The sequence below is a fragment of the Phasianus colchicus genome, chromosome 5 (genome assembly GCF_987193195.1).
Source record: "Phasianus colchicus chromosome 5, bPhaCol1.hap1.1, whole genome shotgun sequence".
Classification (NCBI taxonomy): Eukaryota; Metazoa; Chordata; class Aves; order Galliformes; family Phasianidae; genus Phasianus; species Phasianus colchicus.
In genome coordinates this window covers 56,624,407-56,646,107 of record NC_143440.1, presented here as the reverse complement: position 1 = coordinate 56,646,107, position 21,701 = coordinate 56,624,407, and the positions used below count along the sequence as shown (strand labels likewise).

Here is a 21,701-nt window from a genome sequence, read left to right as displayed (position 1 = left end):
TTGAACACCTCCAGGGATGCACGGGGCATCCACAGCCTCTGTAGGCAGTTGTTCCAGCACCTCACCACTCTCACAGCAAACAACTTCCCCCTGATAAGCAACTTAAATCTTCCCTCCCTCAACTTAAAACCTTTTCCCCTCGTCCTGCTGTTATCAACCCTTTCAAAGAGTTGATTCCCCTCCTGTTTCTAGGCTCCCTTTAGGTATTGAAATGCTGCAATGAGGTCACCCCGCAGCCTTCTTTTCTCCAGGTTGAACAAGCCCAGCTCCCTCAGCCTGTCTTCGTAGTGGAGGTGCTCCAGTCCCCTGATCATCTTCATGGCCCTCCTCTGGACCCTCTCCAACAGCTCCCTGTCTTTCTGGTACTGGTGGCCCCAGAATAACTAAGGATAACTAAATACAACCAAGTTAACATCAGCAACAACTTTTACAATCTCCTTTTCTCGGGGCTGTGTCATCAGGACTCCCTGCCCAGTTTTTCCTTTGTGCTGCAGAAGCTCAAAGAGCCAGCCCAGGGAATCCAGCTGGCAGCACCTGATTGTAAACCTGCTCACATGGTCTCTGCCTGCAAGGAATATCTCCAAACCTGTATTATAAAAGCAGGAGATAACTTCATAAGCCACCTGCATAGATGTGCAAACATTATCTCATTATCAGCCACTCCTTTGCACTTAGGCTTATGAAACAAGACCTCCATATTTTTACCTCCAAAGCAGAGCAGTCATCCAATCCAACGGTGTTACATAAATGAGCTTCACACCAGTGGGGAAAGCTAATAGATTTTATAGGTCAGTGCTGCTGGCAGATATTTCTCTGAAGACCATGTTGCAAGTTCAAGGGGGAAAAAAAAAAAGCATTCTTCAACTAGATTTCTGAAGGCAGGAGTCCAGTAAAAGTTAATAAGAGTGAGGAAAAACCAGGAGAAAGATCTCCATTGATTTGTTGTAAACTGACCTGAAAGTGTTTCAAAAACTCAGGGCATGTGAGGACAAAAAAAATATTCTAGCAGAGAACAACTGAAAAATAAAAATAGCAGCAGTGGCTACGAGCAGTTCTTCAAAGGGATGTCAGACTTTGCAATACTTTGTGCAGCAGCAACTAAAAAGGCTTCATGTTGTCGCTACACGGCAATATTAAAAAACAGCACTCATTTCTTTAGGAAAAAAAAAAAAAAAGCACAGAGCACAGTAATAAAACACAACCAAGGGAAATCTGCTTTAAATCCTATTTAGAAAACCCTGAGGCATTTTTCCTTGTTCACTGCGGTCAACACAATGTCAAATTCTAATTTTCAGCACAGGTCAGAAACGCTGTAGCTGGCAGTTGGATGCATGGTGTGGGTAACAAAAATAATTTCTAGGAATTTGGCTTTTAAATAAACAGAAGTGGTGGCAAGTCTCCCATGTTTTTTTGGTTGCTGTTGTTTTTTAACTTATTTTCTCAATATAAGCGTTACAAGGAGTATTAAGCTTGCTGTAATAACAAACGTAATGCTTTCTTGTTTTCTATGATTCCTTTTGCACAGCAGTGCCTGGGCTCTTAAAGAGCCAAAATAGCTGAAAACGAATGCAGAGCCCTCTATTTCCCTAACCTAAGAAAGAGGGGAAAGCCTACTTTTCATTCTCCAGGCAGCGTGACATATTTGTGAGCCTAATAACATCCTTGCAAAGTAGATAAAATATTATGCATTATCTCTACATTACATCAGCAAAGACATAGAGGCCCAATAGTCAGCCACCGGTTTTCTGCAAGTACAAAATTAACCCTGGATTTATTATTTCAAATAAGACGAGATGATCATTATGAATATTTTATAACATTTTCTGTAGCCTTAATAAAACAACTATGTTCTCTCCATTTTTTTTTTAAACAGAAAAGGGTTCACAGCCATCGTCTGGGAGGCTCTACAGGCTGTTACCAATAGTGTGGCTCTGGAAATTAATATTTTATTCATTGAAATTTCAGATGAAAACCTGAGACTGTCCTGTAGAAATGTTGTATTGTTTTTACTGCATCATCTCAAAGATCCCAAACAAAGGGAGGTATATTAACCTGTGACTCCTGGCATCCCAGGGCATTCAGGTAAAGCAGGCAAACAGTGCAAAGACTGTATGTCACTCATCAGTATCCTACACATGTGCTGGAATGAATTATGGAGCAAAGAACGTGTTCGCTTCAGAGTGTGCTTGTTTACCTTTAACAGGCCAACACTTTGTTCTCCTTCTCTCCCTCTGTCTCCATAAATATTTGGGGAAAGGGTAAGGCTCCAAGATTTCATGGGTGTTACCCTCATTCATCAGTTGAAATACCAGCAGCAGCAGAAAATACCAGGAAAAGATACACCAGGAATCTAAATCATATGGAGTCCTCAGTAGAGGAGAGATGTGGACCCGTTAGAGCACAACCAGAGGAAGGTCACAAAAATGATCCCAGGGATGGAACACCTCCCCACCAGGACAGGTTGAGAGCTGGGGCTGTGCAGCCTGGAGAAGAGATGGCCTTGGGGAGAGCTGAGAGCAGCCTTTGGCTATCTATGAGAAAGAAGGGGACAGGTACTTTAGTAGGGGCTGCTGCGACAGGGCAAAGGAAATGGTTTCCAACTAAAAAAGGGGAGATTTGGATTGGATATAAGGAGGAAGTCATTTGCAATAAGAGTGGTGAGGCACTGGCACAGGTTGTCCAGAAAAGCGGCGAGTGCCTCTGCAGACACCTGAGGTCGGGCTGGATGGGCTCTGAGCACCTGATGGAGCTGTGGGTGTCCCTGCTCATTGCAGGGGGTTGGACCTGTTGGCCTTTAAGGTTCCCTTCCAACTCAAACAATCCAGTCATTCCACGATTCTACGCTGCTCTGCACATCTCCTGTTGACCACTGTCTGAAGCTGGATGTGAACTAGATGCTGTTCCTAAGACCCCAGAAGTGTTACTAAGTACACTTCTTCAACAGTGAGCTACACTTACAGATTTCCTATTGCGGGAGAAGCAGGAGGTCTACCTTATTCCAGCCGGTCCATTTTCACGTGGTCCATCACACTACTTTGTCTTTCATGCTCTCCTATTAAGGTTACTCAAATTCCATCAATAGACTCAAAAGTTACAGAGAGAGGGGATAGGGACAAGGACATCATGTTCACGTAATCCTTGTTTCCTTAAGAAACCAGGTTAAAAAAAAATCCACAGCTGAAGAGTTACAAGACGTTCTGTAATCTGCTTTTAAAACACCCTGGAATGAGGTGCAAAGCCCTAACAGGGCACAAGTGGATGTGTTTGACAAGGAGCAAGTGCTTACATTAGGCAAAACAGCATCATCTTTAAAAAATGCTCCCACAATAAGAAGAGACCCAGCAGCAGCTCCAAAAGCAGGAACGTGCTCTCTCACAGAACTACCACAAGACATAGGGATACTCTTTCCTTTTTTTAAAATCAACCCTTTTCACTCTCTTCCAGACCTTAACAGCCTCCTACAAAAATACCATAAATTATAGAGTACGAATGATGTCAAAGCCTGCTCTCAGAGGAAGGCTGGGAACAGTAATCATGTATTCTTCAGTTTGGGAATACACAGACAATTTCTGTTCACAGCCTATTAAAAAAAAAAAAAAAGACTGTGCACATCAAAGGCACCAAATATATTTCATTTAGATCTTCTCTTCGACCAGCCCAATTTGATGCTCAGACACAGGGAGAGAAGGGAGGCTGACAGGATGAAAAGGGAATGTCAGGACCAAGTGGAGTAGCTTAAGCCAGTAAAATACAAAGAGTAAATGCTGCATAAGACTGAGTATCTAGGTACTGTGTTGAAACTGTACTGCATTTGTCCTTCTGGCTTCCAGAGGCTTGTCCCTGAATACCTGAATGGTGCAGGGGATAATGACCATAACCCTCAAATGAAGACATATGAATCTTTTCCTCATTCTTCATATAAAGGATATATGGCAATTCAAACAGCCCACTGCCAGCTTTAAACCACCTCCCACAGAGGGAAACAGAAATATTTGGGCACAGAAACCAAACAAAATGGCTTGTTTCACTCAGCCACACACCGTCTACCACTCACAGGGAGGATGTGAAGGGCAGTCATTAAACAGCCACATGATTTTCCTGCTGTACTGTTATCTTGCCAAGTAATACAGCAGTAGGATCACTTTTATCCCAGGGGTAAAAAAAAAAAAAAAAAAAAAAAGCAGAGGAAATATCAGAACGTTGATGCTGTTCTCCAGAGCTGCTGCACCCTTTAGAAAATACCAAAAAGAAAAAAAAAAAACAATAACAGAGAGACAGACAGAAAAAGTACAGAAAGGAATAAGGTAAAAATGCAGGAAAAAAAGGCTTAATGTTTTTCTAGAGCTAAACCAAGAGCATCCTCAGTTGTGAACAGCCCCTATCTAGGGGCAGTTTTTGCATTACAGTAAATAAGAACCCAGAAAACTGAGGTCTGTCCCTTCCTGCTATTAGCATGGCAAACCTGAGACCCCTGCTCAGATAGGAGTCCACAACCAACAGCTGTTAGCACTGTGCCAAGAGGTAGTGATGGATTTATTCTACCCTGCGTTCCTTTACACAAGATAAATCTGAGAGCTGTGCTTCCCATTTTGTTTACTTTACCACCTTAAACCAGTAAGCTCCAACGAACGTCTTACCTCCTCAAAGTGCTATGAAACTTCACTTCACTCTATAAATATTTTACAACAATAATAATCAAGGGGCACATTTTCAAAGAACAGGCTCTAAAAGTTATATCTACAAAATGTGAGAGCATTGCAGCTAAAATGCAAGCACACACTCACCACAGAAGCATTTCATAGACTCACAGAATCATAGAATGGCTTGGATTGGAAGGGACCTCAAGGATCATAAAGCTCTGACCCCCTGCTGCATGCAGGGCCACCAACCTCCATATTTAATACCAGCCCAGGCTGCCCAGCCATCCAACCTGGCCTTGAACACCTCCAGGGATGGATGGGGCATCCACAATGCCTGCCTTACAAACGTTGGCCCTCAAACAGGCAGTGCTGCATACGTGCACAGTGTGAATCACCAAGTTTAAGCACGCTCTCTAGAGCCTTCCCGTTCTTCCAGCTGAATTCTCCGAGCCCACAGCTGAGGATGCCTGTCTTCACAAGGATTCAGTTGCTCTGAACTGGCTTCAAAGCAGATGTGCACAAAGGAGCTGCACAGACTCTACCTACAAATAAAGTTGTCCTGATTTCATCAAATTAACCTCCTTTCCAACGCTGAATGTGTGGAAACAAACAGGCTGCACTGGAAAACCCAACTCCAGACCAACCCATGCCCGTTATCCAAGAGTCCCCACAAGAGGAGATGCAGAAGGCAGGCCTGGCACTGGACAGGTCACCTCCACAGGACACATAGCTGCACTCCAACAAGAGCTCGACTGCATTCTTGAGCTAAAAAACAGCTTTTGTTTCTTCTTCCAAAGCTTTTTCAACACGTATGAAAAACAGCACTTCTTTATGACAGTCCAGACACTTCATCCATCCAAACTGTCTCTTTGGAAGTATTCTTAAAACATTGAAGGTTTTCTTCTTAAGTCTTCACTTTTTTCTTTCTCTCCAGCACATCCTGCTCTGGAAAGAAGTAAGAAATGATACAGAACCAGGAAACTGGTTCTTCCTTCCCATCTTCCCAGTAAACACGAAGTTCAATCATTTTCCATCTACTCTTTATGTTCCCAGCCTCACCTGGTACAGAGAACTGAGTAAGTGTCTTCCCATAAGCAAAACCAATCCTCCTCAATTAGAAGTGCAAGCCATGCTATGGAAACCACACAGGGTTCATCTTCCTACCATCCATGCTGTTTGCATGGAGAATTCCCTCTGGGGGAGCACTGGGATGCATCCCACTTCCACATGAGCTGCTACAAATTTTAGCCCCTGTAACACACCATGCAGCAAGTTATTTCTGGCACTGCAAAGAAAAACCCCAATCTGCACCCACACAGCTGCAGTGCTTCAGATTCCACGTGGTAGGTTTTGTGTAAGAAATGAGTAAGTCTCAGGTTTTAGATATATGAAGGAAAAGGGACACAACAACTGCACTAGAAGATGCCCTTTTACTTCAAGATGCTGAACACAAATCACACTGTGTTGAACTAATGCAATCACTTTTCTGTGTCCAAACACACTGACAGAGAACAGGTATTCTAGCCCTGTTTCTTGCTTATCTTACACAGCACAGGATTTCATTATTGTCCTCAGACACCCAAGTATATGATGCCCATTAGCAGTAATGGATCTGCATACTTACAACCCTCTGAACTACATGAAAAATCAGTTCCCCAGCAGGAAACTGTTTTTCAGTGAGGTGCACAGCATCTCCAAGTAATCCATTAATAATAATAAAGGTGTGCATTAGTCCTCACCAAAAACATCCCTCAGAATACCTGGTCTCTGTATCTTGCTTGAACAGGTAACTGCTCAAGCAGTGCTGTGTCAGTCCCATAAACACTCACTTCCCAGTTGCAAAGGTAGTCATAATGCCAGCACAAAGAGCTGTGAGGTTGGCCTCACACTACAATTTCCTTCCCATTGTGGATGGAGAGAGTGTTTCCAGGCTTATGACTGGCCTAGCAGTGAGTGGGTTTAGTGTAAATATGATTATATTTACCCATGAGATGCAACAACAGTGCTTGCCTCCCCTCTCCAAAGAGTAAAACTGGAAATGAAAGGAGACTTAAACAAGCATGGGAGCTTGTATCAGCCAAAACAGATGGGACACCTCCAAGACAAGGAATTGTTCTGAGATCACAAGAAGCACTAGGAAACATCTCCCACCCTAGGGCTGACCCTTGCTCCCCTTCCTAAGCTTCTAAGTGAATCAGAAAGGAGCAAAGCAGCTCCCCATTGCCTTTACAAAGGGACAGCTGAGACATTTCTCACTACCTCACTCTGCTGCACCTGATCCAGATGCTGAAAGTAGGAAAGGGCAAGTCTATTTTAGCAACAATATTTGCAGGTGAAGTCTGGGAAGAATCAGTGTTCCTAAAGTAATAACTGAAAGGTCTCCTCTGTATGGCAGATACACCGAGAGCCTGTGACTTGAAGCAAGCTGCATGCCTTCGAATAAATTCACTTTTGTCACTCAAAAAGGCTGGGGATGCTCTCACTTACAGCTCTGCTACTGCTGTACCCTGGGTATGGGCTAGGCACAGAGTTACATCTTTGTCCTGTGGCTGCCCAAAACACAGCCAACAGGGAGTCCCACTGCACCTTACTGCAGGAAAAAAGAGATTTTCTTTCTTACTTAGTAGAGCTGGTCCAGTTTCTGGTGAGTAATTTAAGCGGCCAGTTAAACTCTTTCCCCCCCCTCCCCCCCATCCTCTTTGCACATTTGCCACAAAAGGACAGATTTGTTTCCAGACATTTTCCATATTTATTATGGCAATCATCCAGCAGCGGGTTTGTGAGGAAAAACTCCTGCCACCCGTTGTTCAACAACCAGCAAGCCACGAATTCACTTTCATGGGTGAATGACTATGCAGGTAGTTGAGCAAAAGTCCATCAGCTTCCAAATGTGTAGCAGACATTAGTGCAAACTTTCTAAAATACCTAATCAAAAAAAAAAAGTGTAAGCTTGAGAAAGACAAAAGCTTGCTCAGAACTATAAGCACTTTCTAATATTGTATTTGTAATTACCACATTTAACCAAGATCAGAGCTGCAACTGTTTGTCTAGGTAAAAAGGGAAGGCAATCTAAGGTAAGGTAAATTAAGGGAAGGAGTGCTAGGCCAGTCAAAATAAGGGCTGCATCTTCTGTGCACTCCAAAAGAATACTAAAAAGCTGAAAAGCACCCCCAAGCAACCTTAGGGGCAGGCCAGGTTCAGCTCAAGGCCTACTGTGTGGTCACCAGCACTGGAAGAGATTGCTCCATCCAACATTATGTCTTGCTCTGTGCAATCTCTGGCAAATTAACCTCTCTCTCCCCTACCTCACCATCTCAGATTCCCCTGCCAAATAGGAGTATTTTTTTCCCTAAGTCCTGGCAAACTTATTTATGAGACATCTTTACAGCTTGGGAACTAATTCTTGTTTAGATACATAAGACTGGGAGAGAATTTTTGGCCATTAATTCCAGCCTTCTGCTAATTTTCAGCCTTAATTTATTCATGGACCGTTCATACCCATTTGTATATGTGCCAACATGCTGTTTCAGTTTAAATAACTCTTCTCTCCTACATCTCCCTGTTCGTCCTCCCAGGATGTATTTGCAGCAGTGGCCACGTTCCCATCTTGGCTGGCCCAAACAAGCCAAGCTCTGAAATAAACTTTTTCCAGCTAAGCATGCATCTCAAGTCCCTGAAGCCCAAAAGCTATCAGCTGGCACAGGGGCTGCTGCTGCAAGCTGAAATAGCCCTCAGACCTCCTTAATGCACACAGAAGCTGATTCAGGCACCACTGCCTCCTTTCCAGATTCCCCAGCTCAAAGAAACCACCAAAAACTTCAAAGCCCCTTTCCTCGACTGCTGCTTTCCAGTCTGTCCTACTGTGTGTGCTCTGTGTGGAGAGATTGAGGGGTCTGGGAGCTGCTGGAGAAACAGGAGGGTGCCTTCAGTAAATAGGCTGAGACTTTGTTCCTTTTACTGAAGTGATGAGCCACCAGGAGGGCATGGTGTTCAGCAAGCACGGAGATGATCTCGGCCTGCCATGTGATTCGTACTGCAGCAGAACTGCTGGCACAGCTGCTGTGATAGCCAGGAAAAAATTCCCTCTGATGTTTTGGAGTTGGATTTCACCTCTACGGCCTTCTACTCTGTTCAGGGAGCAGGGAAGCAGAATTGTCAAGCCTCTGATACTGGCTCACCGTGCCTGTAATCCCAGTTTTATTAAGCAAAGCAATTAAGCATGGACTTAACTTTAAACACATTGTCAAAGCCCAGTGGCTTAACACAAGTTCAGACTTAAGCAGGTGCTTAAGTTCATTGCTGACTTGAGGCTTAACTTGTCAAATGAAACCACAAAACCTCGCTTGAGCTGCTTTAGCAGAGTAACAAAACCAAAAGCTTATTCCCTACAGCAAGTGTGCTACTGGCAGGGGCAGGTTCAGCATTTCTCCCAGCTCCAAGCCCTGCTAAGGAAGGACAGAGCTGTGACAGCACCCCAGCCCTGCAGTAGATGCAGGTGATGATGTGGCCGCAGTAGGGATGCTCAGCCAAGGCCATGCTGCGTGTCCCATCACTGCCAGTCACTGACAGCAGCTTGCACAAGTCCAGGGTATCAAGGCATGGCTGAAGAAGAGAAAAGGGCTTGAAGAGACATGGGGGAATATTAAAATGAAGAAGTCCCCGCTGTAGGCTGGTATTCAGAGCCTGTTGGGGTGAGATGCAGACCTCCAAACCCAAACAAGAGCAGAGAAGGGTGGAAGTAATCTTTGAGACAAGCTCCCCAACTATCATTCTAACACAGCTTAGAAGATACGGTGATGGATCCTGTGAAGAACCAGAAGAACAAGTGCAGCTGCTGCAGTTTCAGTACCATTATGCTGTGGTTGTCTGAGCCAGAGAAAATGGTGCTCCAAAAACCCAGCTCTGCAATGTTAACAGCACCAACCTGACTTGGGGGTGGACTTGGTGAAGCTGATGGAGATTAGAGATTAGAAAGTTCAGCTGGAACAGTTTTAATTCAGAGGTAGGCACAGAAAGGCTGTTAGTTCAGGTTGGAAGAAGAGGAACTTTGTGTCATAAAACTAAGAATACATTCAGAGATGAAAGTCAGATGAGGTAGCATTTGGAAAAAATCAAAGGGGGGAAAAAAAAGCCAACATATACTCTTAAGAACAGAGGCACTAAATATGATTGTATTAGCAGTAAAAAGAAAAATGAGAAATTATGGCAAAGGAGAAGAAATGGGGACAAAGACTGGTGCCTCTGTTCTATGCCAGCACAGAGTCAACATTTATGCCCTGGGAAATTAAGGAGTAACTCTGAGGAAATTCACTGGAAGAGAGACAAGCTGCTACAGAACTTCATCAGGGTTACTCCATAAACACACAGAGACCTCATATATACATACTCTATATATTATTAATGCAGGAACTGAGGGACCAAGCCATATAGCCAAAGATAGAGGGTAACTGTGATCAAGAACCATGCTTTTGACCTGTGGAAGTGGTGGGAATAAGAAGGGAAAAAAAGCACAAAACATCATGTCTTAGCTCCACTGCCAATGCCTTGTTATGCAGGATATGTTCTTTTGCTATATATACAAGGGTGCAAAAACCAGATTAAAACCCATGTTTCTGTTTAATCAGATGGCTCACAGAAGCAAAGAAGCTGCTTTCCTTCTCTAACAGCTTTTTTAAGGATAAATAAAAAGATAAAAGTGCTTGACTTGTAATTAACAGAATCATATGCACACTCTGAAGTAGGTTAGTGCACAAAAATACAGAAGAAGCAAAATAAGAAATACTCCAGTTCCCTTAAAAACAGCCAGTCAGCACTACAGACATTTGATGATAGATTTCCTGAGCATTTGTGATCAGTCCTTAGCCTTCACACAGAACCCCAGGCATGCTCTCCTGATGAACTACACAATGAATGCCAATTAGATGAGGACAGATGTAATTCACTAGCAGAATTCATAGAGCCTGGGGATCTTGGTCACTGTTCTAGGATCCACATCCCAAGAGTCAGCAGAACAACTGCTACCCACACCAGCCTTCCTCTTTTCTCCTCACGAAGAGTCTCCCTGTCTCTAGCTGGACACAGCAGGTGGTAGACAAAGAAAAGCCTCATGGAAGTTGGTGGCCAGCAGCAGAACACCAGCACCCAAATATCATCCCCACCTGGTGCCTGGCCAGGTCCTAAATGAGACCTGACGGTTATCAGAGAAGCAGAAGAAAAGCAGACAGAGCACAGCCCTCCTGGGCACAACAGCTCATCCTCAGCTGTTCTCTTCCCAAGCACACTTCAGACCTGGGCAGGAGCAAGGTGTCAGTGTAAGGAGAAAACTCCATGTGCTACACATCTGGATACATGGCAGAACAGCAGTTCTTCATTCACTGGGAGTGGATTTAGATGCAACCTACCTGAAAGCTGATGCACACTGCACACCACACTGCAGCTCTCCAGCAAAAGGCATGGTCATGGTTCAGCTGCACTAAAACTGTTTGAATAGCATTGACATAATTATGCCCTGAGAAATAAAACAAGAGCTCGTGCACCTTACAAATTAGTTGCACAAACTTCCCGTTTGAGGACTTACACTTTGACAGAGCACAAAACAATTAGCAGAGAGAACTGTCAAAAGCACTTGGAAGCAGCCACTCCTGGAGGCTATGTTTCAGCCTAGACACAGAAATGGAGTAAAATCTCCAAGCCAGGACCTACCAGAGCACAAGCTACCCTCACTGTTTTAATGCCAACAGCCTGGAAGAGGCCTGACCCTCATGAAAGATGTCCCTCATGAAAGATGTAGAACACCTTTGCGAAAACCTTAGAACATTAAATCACTTGATAAACCCAAAAAATCACAGCCATGAGGAAAAGTTAAGCCATTTGCCAACTGCAAGCACTCCAAAGAATTACGATGGTGTTTACAGAACTTAAGAGACTTCCTGAAAAAGTGCTTGTGGTTTAGTAGGAACACATACTTTTCATTCACCTGAGGACACTTCACACTTGCAGGTTTTCTCATTGAGCTTGGTGATCACAAATCCTACTTGTTTTCTTCAAACAACAAAACCTGAGATACTAATATTTCCCCTCCAGCAAAGCACCTGTCAGCACCCAGACTTCCACAGAGGTGCAAAAGGCCAGGAGATTTGCAATGAAATCTCTAGAGTCAGCAGTTTTGTGAGCTTTCCTCTCCAGGTTCTGTTTAATTCCAAGTGGATGCAGCTTGTAGCATCTGCAGAACCTGGTCCTGGACTGAGAAAGCTCCTATACTTGGGCAGTCAGTCTTCTGATGCACCCATGCAGAGACAGACGGTCACACTGCCAACACTGAATTCGGGTCTGCATTTTGACAGAGAGTGGGAGTGTTGCTGCAAGCTGAAAAACTGCATTCTGCAACCAAAGCAAACTTGTGACTAAGTACAAAGCTGGTGCCCTCACCTTTCTCTGGTCCATCTGTCAGGCTGCTGCAGAATGCAGGACACGGTCCCACCTGGCTCAGACTCCCATGCATCCATCCCTGCAGATGGCTCTCATCTCCTTCCCAACTACAAGACAACTGACCTCAGCAAAGGGCCCTCACACCCACCACCTCCACCACCTGCTTTAACCACACACAAGGCAATTTTATTACTATTTTCAATGCACGGCTTTCTTTTCTCTCTTACAAAAAGCCCTCAGAGGTGCCCGTCTGACAGGAGCTGCTCGGCTGTGCTGCTGCTTCCCTCTGTACTACAGCTGGAGAGCACTGCGTTGTTCTGGAAGCAGCTCACCTCCGTTGATTCCAAGGGGAGTTCACACACGCAGAGCCAAGCGTGCTCCCCGCACCTCACCGGCTGCTTGGAGGGGGGTTCTGTTCTCTCCTTTTTTTGCCTTTTCCTCTTTTTTTTTTTTTTTTTCCTTCTCCCCTTTGCCTCCATTTCCCTTTCCTAAGCGTCGGCAAAGTGCAAAGTAACTCTTAGACCACGGAATGGATCGCTTTCCCCCCGCGGTATTAAAAAAGAAAAAAATGAATCATTTCTTTCATTAAGAGGAACTTTCACCGTGGAACAGCACGGAGCGCTGGGACGTCCCCAACCCCACAGAAATCCGCTACAGCCCTAAATCCTCACCCGGTTAAAGCGAGGCGAAGCCGGATCTCCCAATCACCCCCCACCTTTCTGGAAAAATCTGATTACTTTAGCGAGGAAAACGAACCATCGGGGGATGCTGAGGCTCCGAGGGCCCCCACCGCCACCCAAACTTTCCCGGAGCAGCGCCGAGCTGGGAGGGAATGAAAAAAAAAAGAAAAGAAAAGAAAAAGAAAAAAAAAAAAGCCCCCAAAAAGGGATGCTCCCGCATCCCTCCCGAGCGCCGCTGCAGGATGGCTGTGCCCCCCCCCCCAAGCATCTCCCGCTCGGCACCTGGCGGAGAGAAGCCCAGCACGGAGGTAGAGGCTTACTTTTCTGGCTGGAGTAGCCCGGGTAATATCCATAGTAGCCCGTGATCCGTAAGATCCTGTCCTCGATGGTGGCCACGCCGTTGGGTGCTGCTTTCCCATCCATAGAGGGCGGGAGCCGCGCGCGCGGGGCGGCCGGGCGGGACGCGAAACCGAGCCGGGCACTGATAAGGAGGATAAGGAGGAAGAGGAGGATGAAGAGGAGGAGGAAAAGGAGGAGGAAGCACGGCCGCCGCAGCTCGTGCCGGGGCTGCCTGACTCCGCCGCCTGGTGCAGGACGGGCTCCGCAGCGCCCAGCGCGGCCGCTTTCCCCCCCCCCCCCCCTCCCCGCTTCCCTCCCGCCCGTGCCCGCCCAGCCCCGGCGCTGCGCTGCGCTGGAGGGAGCGGGGAGGGCCGCGTTGTGGCTGTGAAATGGTGAGCGGATAGCCGGCGCAACGAGGGGTATCAGCACAGTGCTGTTTCCCTCTCGTGCTATCACGACAGCCCCCGATAAAGAGCCTGTCCCCCTTCTTTCTTACAGCCTTAAGACGCTGAACCCGGAATTGCACAGCCCCAGCTCACTCAGCCCGTAGGGAGGTGTTCCATCCCTGGGACCATTTTTTGTGCCCCTCCTCTGCGTGATTCTTCATGTGGGATGGAGAGCTGTCACAGCTTGCATCCTGGAACGGGCCCACCTGCAAAGCTTAGGGTGCAAAAGCCACTGCTGTGTGCAGGGCTGAGGGGTTGCTCCGTGTGCTGGTAGCTCCAGCCTTAACATCACTGAGAAAGTTGTCCTGAAATGGTGTCTGCAAAGCACAAAACTGTGGGTCTCCAGCTGCAGAGGGATGAATGCTGTCTGCGGGTTGTCTCAGCATTTTGTTCTGCCCGCTGGTGTTCGTTCACTCAGAGCCTCAGAGTCATAGAATTAAGGTTGGGAAGACGCTGTAAGATCACCCAGACCAACCATCCACCTACCACAGGTACTGCCCACTGCCCACGTCCCTCAGTGCCCCATCTGCACAGTGCATGAACACCTCCGAGGAACGTGACCCCATCACCTCCCTGGGCAGCTGTGCCACTGCAGCACCACCCTTTCAGAGAAGAAATGTTTCCTAATATCCAACCTAAACCTCCCCTGGTGCAGTTGAAAGCCATCGCCTCTCATCCTATTGAAGCAGAAGCTGCATTCTGCAGTGCTCCAGGAAGGTTCAGAGTGTGGGGATCTACCCACTGCCCACAAAGAGGTTGTAACCTGCTCTAAATTCCATCTAAACCGTGTCCTCCAAATCTTTTCCTGCCTTTGAAAAAAAAGAGATGAGAGGTTCATCATTTGGTTTTGTGACTCGTTCCAAACGTTAATCCTCTCATTGGTAAAAATCAGGCTTTCAGTGACTTGACTTTACCTGCTACTGCTCCTTGTTAAGCTTTTCTCTGCTAGAGTGAGAAGCCCATTAGTACCCAGCCCTGAAGATATATTTATATCTCATAATCAACTCAGTATTTTCCATCCCTTCCATTGTTTTATGGCTTTCAAACTTCATCTTCACCTGCTCCTTTTCTGTCCAGCCATTTCCATTAACTGCCGTACAGGGAACCTGGTCAAACCATTTCACATCCACCGCTTCCTCCTCTCTCCACATTAATTCTTCTCCCTTCCTTCCTTGGCTAAATAAGCTCATGGCACAGAACAGCCCTTCATGGGCACAAGTGAAAAATAAATGCATTAAAAATAGCCATCACGGTGACTTTGCATGGGGAATCATTAGCTGGTTAGTGTTCATACAACGCTTTAAAGACCAGTGTTTTCATGTGTACGAATGCAGATATAATAAATGCACTTAAGGTCTTTTGATGGTGATTTCTCATCTCCTGCTGCACTGCTATGTAATACTAAGGGCAGTTACAAATCAGTGCAAAATCAAACACTCAGGACTCAGGACTTCAAGACATTGCTCATTTCACAGTTTCTTCACGCCCTTTCAGGCTAGTTACATGAATCAAGATTAATGACTTTTAATGATTTTCAATTTATGGATTTTTTTTTTTTTGCTTATTTGTCCAACACAGACTCCCGCATGGCAAATTTACACCTACTGACAACACACTTCTCCTTTTTCTTCTGATCTGTAAATCGTTCCAAGTAGCTTGCAGCTCTCCTGCATTTCACAGACCGTGGGACAGAAATGGCTGAGAGCCATTTGTTGGCTTTGGGAGATGCTGGGTCAGTAGGAGCTGGTAAGCCTCTGACCCCTTCCACAGAATTCTCTGTCCCACTTAGGGAAGCACAGTTCATGCAAAAATCACTTGCTTGCTGTGTTGTGTAGAATCTCTGAATAAACCACCAGTCTCCTCCTTCCCTATTTCACCTCCAGTGGGAATTGGTGTTATGAGAACATTACCAGCATTGATCTCAGCCTCAAAGTCATATTTCGGGACTTAAAAGTGTTACTTTGCTGAGAAGGAAAAAATATGACTGGTTCATTTGAAGGTTAAATGAATATGCCTGGATACTACTCTAAGCTTCAAATTCTTTCCAAATCCCTTAGTCCAGGCTTAATTTTTCATCTCCTCCCTTCCTTTTATCCTTAGTCTTTCAAGGACACGCTCTGCATGCCTAAACATCACTAGATGATAATATAAGAAAAGCCATTCTTGAAATTACTCATGAAGAGTTCCTTCCCAAAATCACTCTGTGCAATGGATGTTCGGTGGTACCCTCTGTCTTTTCAAAAGCTTACAACGAATTGCAGTGTTGTATCTGAATTCCTACTATGCTGACAATTTTTCTTTTAAGAAAAATGAAGCAGATTGGGGTTTTTTTTGCAATTAGGCTTTTTTCAAGTTATGGTTAAAGGAGTGCAGAGAAGCCCAGCTGAGTAAGACGTATGAACTACCGTTTATTACCAAGAAAAAAGACACTAAAATGATGAAGGGCGCATGGGGACTTGTTTGTTTCATCTTTTCACGTTAACAGGCCCATCAAAGTTGCTAGCTGCAGAAATACGCTGAAATGATTTTGCAGAGAGATTTGTATTTTTACCACTTTGAGACTAAAATCTGAGGGCTGATCCAGAAAAAGAACTTTAAAAGCAGCAATTGAATGTGAAAGTTGTTGCTGTGCAGCTTGAACATCTTCCTTTTCTGTACAAATATAAATATTTCTCTAAAGAAAAAAAAAAAAGAGACACCATTAACGAACACAGAATTCAACCATAATTAAAAGCAGTGTTTAACTCCAGGCCATATGTTTGCAAAAATAACCTCTCAAGTCAGAGAACAACATAGATGTCTCCTGACCATCTTGCTGATTCTGCAGACAGACAGTTCTGGTGTCTTTTTTGCTGCTCACAGCTTTCCCAGACAGCTTCAAATAGAAAGGAACAAGGTTTTGGGTATATTTCACAGCTGTCTTTCAAATCCCACAGGATGGTGCTGGAACTGTAAAGACTCTTGAAAGAAAGAGTATCCTCACACAAGCAGTCTGAAGAAGCACACATCTCTTTATCTGCCTTTTTTTGGGGACCGTGTAGGTTTTATTTTTTCCTCCACAAGAGGAGAACCATCACTGCCGACTTTTCAGATCCTTGCTTATGTTGAAAGATGCTCTAAAGACCAAACAATGACCAAACTTAGTATGTCCTCACACTGGACGCAGCCTGATGGATTTAAGGAAAGATGAGAGGCAAGAGGGGCAGCAAATATGCTTAGAGCTGAAGTGATCTGTCTAAAGCAGATCAACAACAGGCTTAGGGGATTACTGCCCAGATCTCCTGTTTCCCAACGTAGTGAGGAATGTTTAAAGGAAAATGGCTCTTTCAAATGAAAAAGTAATGGCAAGTTAATTGTTCCAAGTTAAGCGTTTTCATTTCAATATTCCATTGGGTTTTCTAAAAGGATTTGTCAATTCAGCTTGGACTTCAACTCAACATGTATCTTTAAAAAGTCACTGGAAATATAACTTCTCTCTATGTCATTACAATAGAATTACTTTGCAAGTTATGGGCCCTGTGCTTCTCTCCAACAAGTCTTGAAGCTGTGCTTGTGTAAAACCAGCAAAAAAAGGGGGAGAAAGTGGACCTGTGGATAGGGAACAAAGTCTATAATGTTTACAGGTCCTCTAACTGTCACTGGAGCACATCCAGCTCTTTCTCCCTCTGCCTCACACCCACAAAGGATGAAGAATGGACTAGCCTCTGGTACTGACATCAAGGTCAAAAAGGACTCACTGACAATATGAAACCATTTAGTGTAAATATGCTTCAAGCTGGCAGCTTGGTTTTAAGAGCTCTTCCCCTCTGTTTGAAAGCTGGGGAGCTTCCAGCTTGGAACAAAATTTGTGGGCTGGTTCCAAAATATTTCAGAGCATCACCAAATATTAAAAGGTTTTGATGTGGCCGTGAGCAAGGCAGTTTTTTTTTTTTTTTTAATGCAAGTTAATTTCATTGAAGGGAAGCAGAACAAGAAATAATCAACCCTTTGTGAAAATAAGACACGAAGATGGTATTAGGGATGGAGGAGAAAGCTGCAGGAACAATAACCAAATGAAAGTAAAAAAGTGAGGAAGAGAAGTGGAAGTGTGTGGGAAATAAAAAAACTGAAAGAAACAGGAATTTTGAATAAAGACAAGGTCAAAAACTGAAATGCATCTGTGCAAACATCAAAATACTGACAATAGAAAAGAATGCCTTCCTGGTCCCAAACTTAGCTGTGCTTTCTTCTCCTGGAAGGCAACCAGCTTACATGTTAGTGCACAACAGGGCAGAAAATGCACTACGAGGCTGAGCATGCTTATCCTGTTGTTAACTCCTGAAGAAGCAGCTTGTGCACATCTTTTAAGCATGCATCCGTTGAGCACAGACAACAGTGCAGCTTGAAACCTTCTCTGTGCTCCAAAGCAATTTGTATGAATGTGCATTCTGTGATCCACTTGGGACACTAAGAGACAGAGGGATAGTTGGCATTTGCTCCCAAGATGTATAAAAATGCAAGTCTTCAGCTCTAGCCAATTATTATAAGTAGAGCTAGCAAGAAGAGCTTCCACGGTACTCATTGCTTTTGTTTCCAAATAACAAAGGGAGGTAGTTACTCTTCTGACCCATGTTATCAATCATTTCTTGGAAGCATTTATTTAGCAGTAACACTGCCGACGTATTGATGTCTGTTTCAAAGAGAGGAGAAAGAGGGAAGAGCCTCTCAGAACCACAGAATGACTGAGGTTGGCAGCACCTATGGTTCCACCTGGCCCAACCCCTGCTCCAGCAGGGACATCAAGAGTAAGGGGCTCAGGCCCACATCCAAGTGGTTGTTGGAGATCATCAAAGAGGAGACTTCATAGCCCCTGGGCAGCCTGTGCAGTTCAGTAAAAGTAAAGAAGTGCTTCCTGATGGTCAGAGGGAACCTCCTGAGTCTCTATTTGTGCCCATTGCCTCGTGCCCTGGCACTGGGCACCACTAACAAGAACCTCTCCATCTTCTCTACTTCTCCCCTCAGGTATTTATGGACGCAGCTAAGCTCTCCCCTGCTCCAGGCTGAGTAGCCACAAGCTTTCCTTGTAGCAGAGCTGCTTATGGCCCTATGTTGGATTCTCCAGCGTGCCCAGGTCTCTCATACTGGGGTGAGGCTCCAGGTGTGACCTTACCACCACAGAGCAAAAGGGAAGGATTACCTCCCTCAATCTGCTTTGCCTAATGCTATATTCTTAGCAGCAAAGGACACAGCTGGCTCCTATTCAATTAAGCATCCACCAGGACCCCCAGCTCCTTTCTGCAGAGCTGTGTTCCTGGTGGGTGCCCCCCAGCATGGGAGGGCTGTCCAAATTGCACTGGTATTTACTCCCTAAGAATCATCCAAGTCACCTCTGTTCATTCTTAATGACAAACATACGTATACATAAATATATATGCATATAGATATACCCATACACACACATAAAACCCCATACAAATAGCACAAGTTCTGTGTTCTACATCATAGAATACACACACAAAAAAAAAAAGAGCCCCTTCTTGGCATTTTGTCCTAGCACTGATCATGACTTACCTTCCTTCTTTGATAGCTCAACTCAACATAGAATATTACAACTCATTTACCAGGAGCCCATGGATTGATTTATACTCATTGCTCTACATTTTCAAATCCTACTGCTGCAAGGTCTGAAAGCAATCAGTGTCTCTCACCAGTGGCCACAGCCAGGTTCTTCTACTGTTCATAATGGAGCTATTAACCTTCACACCCACAGAAGAACTTTGTTGGGTGCAGTGGGAAGCAGGGTAGATAATATTCAGCTGGACTTTCAGATATCAGATCAAATGCAGCTGCCCATAGAGGTTTTGGAGTCACCATACCTGGAAGTTTTCAAGAAAAGGGTAGATGTGGCAATAAAGGACATGGTTCAGGGAGCATGGTGGTGATGGGTTGGTGGTTGGACTTGGTGATCATGGTGGTCTTTTCCAACTTCAACTATTCTCCAATTCTACCTCTGAAAAATCTGCAGCATTTAGGAGGCATGGAGGAATTTGAGTTCTACAGTATGACTCAGAAATCAGCTGTGATAAGACCCACTCTGATTTATTGAAGATCTGGTAAGATTTGGATACCTCTCCCTATCCCTTGAATTGGTGGCTGGTGCCATTGGAAATTGAGCACACTGATGCACTGACACAGAAAGTCCTGAGGGCTGGCAGCCAGGACAATACTGACTTCATACCTCAGCATCAGAAACCTCCTCTTTCCTGTGATCTTTTGTGCCAGTTTTTCAATTGCTTTTGACACCAGCAGGAAACACAGCAGGACCCACAATGAGCAACAGTCCATGTAACACAAAAAAAAATCTGCAACACCAGGTAGTCTCACAAAAGAGCTCTTTTGCAGATGAAGTCCTGCTTCTTTCAATACATCTGTACCAATAAAGTCTCCCAGATACTGCTTGAAGGAGATAAGAGTTCATGAAACAGTACTTGTAAAAACCTAAAAATCTCTACTACCTCCTGGTGGCAGAGATTTGTTCTCCGTACACAGAGCAAAGAAGCTAATGGAATGAGCTGTTCTTGTGGCATCACTGTACAGACTCCAGAGTCTTCAAATCAGCTCAATAAGCCCTAAAAACTCCACATGATACATAAGGCATTACCTGAGCAGCAGCTGTCAGTCTGTCCTCAGATCTTTCCTTCCCACACCTCTCCCTGACTGTATCAAGTCCATTCCTTTAGGCTCCCTTCTCTGGTCACCCGAGCAAAAAAGGAAGATCTCATCCTCTGCCTTTCATTCTGGTATATCCAGACTCTCTCCCAAAGGCACAGAGATTAAAACAAGCAACGTGACTTTGTCCCAGCTGTAAGATTAACCCTGTCCCTTGGGTTTCCCAGGTCCTTTCAATCAATACCTTGTAGAATAATAGAACCTCATCTCCTCTGGATATCCTAGACTAAATCTGTGCACAGTGCTTACAGAGAGAAGTTGATTGTGTCCTGCTCTACAGTGAGCAGCTGGGTGACACATCTGTGCATGTCCCCAAGGCTCTGCAGTCCCAGCAGTCAGACAAGAGCTTGCAGCTTCTCCCCAAGGGCCCTTCATGATCAGTCCGCCATCAGTTGCACTTTCATTCCAGAAGGCAGAAGCCCTTAATATAAAACAGGACTCAATCCATTGACCTGAACATCATAATCTCGTGTTGTCTGTGAAAAGTGCAGATTGCTGGCAGGTTTGACAGAGGATCTAAGGATAGATACGTTCTTATGCTGGCAACCAGAGACCACATTGTGTATCCTAGCACATCCCAAATATCTCTGAAGTTCTGCATGAATCAAGCCCTCAATGACTCTGCTACATAACAGTACATGTACAATTTAATTGTATTAATAAAGAGCCATCCTGATGCCTCTATAGGATACTTCATCCCAAGTCATGTGTACACTCAGGAGCCAGAAGAACAGCCTGTTGCACTGCCCTGCACTTGACAGATTTGCTGACTGCATGCATTGAATCATCTGAATTGCATCTGGGAGGCTACAGAGCAGCACTACTCAGAGGCCAATGGTGAGCACTCAGATTAGCTAAGTGTGCACATCTTCTTTGAAAATATGCTTGGGTTTTAGATAAATTACATGGAAAAAGCAAGCTGTCCCAGGATTGGGACAGTCCCCTCAGATATTCTCTGCTTTCCCTGCTGGCCTCAGGAGGCTGGATACATCTCTTTTTGAGGGGTTCAGTTGCAAGCTAAACCTTTTCACTTTTTAAAATTAGGGTTTTGTTGTTGTTGTGAACTGCCTGTAAAGGCAAATTGATTTTCATTCTATTTTTTTTTCCATCTGTTCACCATGCCATGCTAAGTTGAGCAGATAGCAATTGGTCTTCTCTGCCCAGCATAAGCACACACTGGCATATCACCAGCCACCCCCAACCCTTCTCCAGAAGAAAACCATAGATTCTAACCCCCTGCTTTTCTTCCAGTTGGGTTTGTCATGGTTTTGCACCTTTATCATGATCCAATAGAAGCTTCACCCTCCTCTTTTAGCTCATATCTGCTGCATTTACAGACCTGTGACCTCTCTTGTGCCCCACAAGCAGAAATACAGGATATGATCTGCTGTATCACAGCCACAGACCCTGCAGAGGAACCCAATGCTCTGCCCGGTGTGTGACCATCTTGGCTCACCCCC

General features: G+C 44.9%; 1 protein-coding gene across 1 annotated transcript in view; it reads right to left on the bottom strand.

Annotated features, from left to right (window-relative positions):
* SLC35F4 (solute carrier family 35 member F4) overlaps nt 1-13,368 on the bottom strand; it is a 102,931-nt gene extending 89,563 nt beyond the window's left edge. The window contains exon 1 of the mRNA XM_090141877.1: nt 13,069-13,368. Coding sequence (XP_089998003.1) covers nt 13,069-13,171 — 103 coding nt within the window. The 5' untranslated portion in view covers nt 13,172-13,368. The remainder of the gene's footprint in view (nt 1-13,068) is intronic.
* Nucleotides 13,369-21,701: the final 8,333 nt, after the last annotated feature.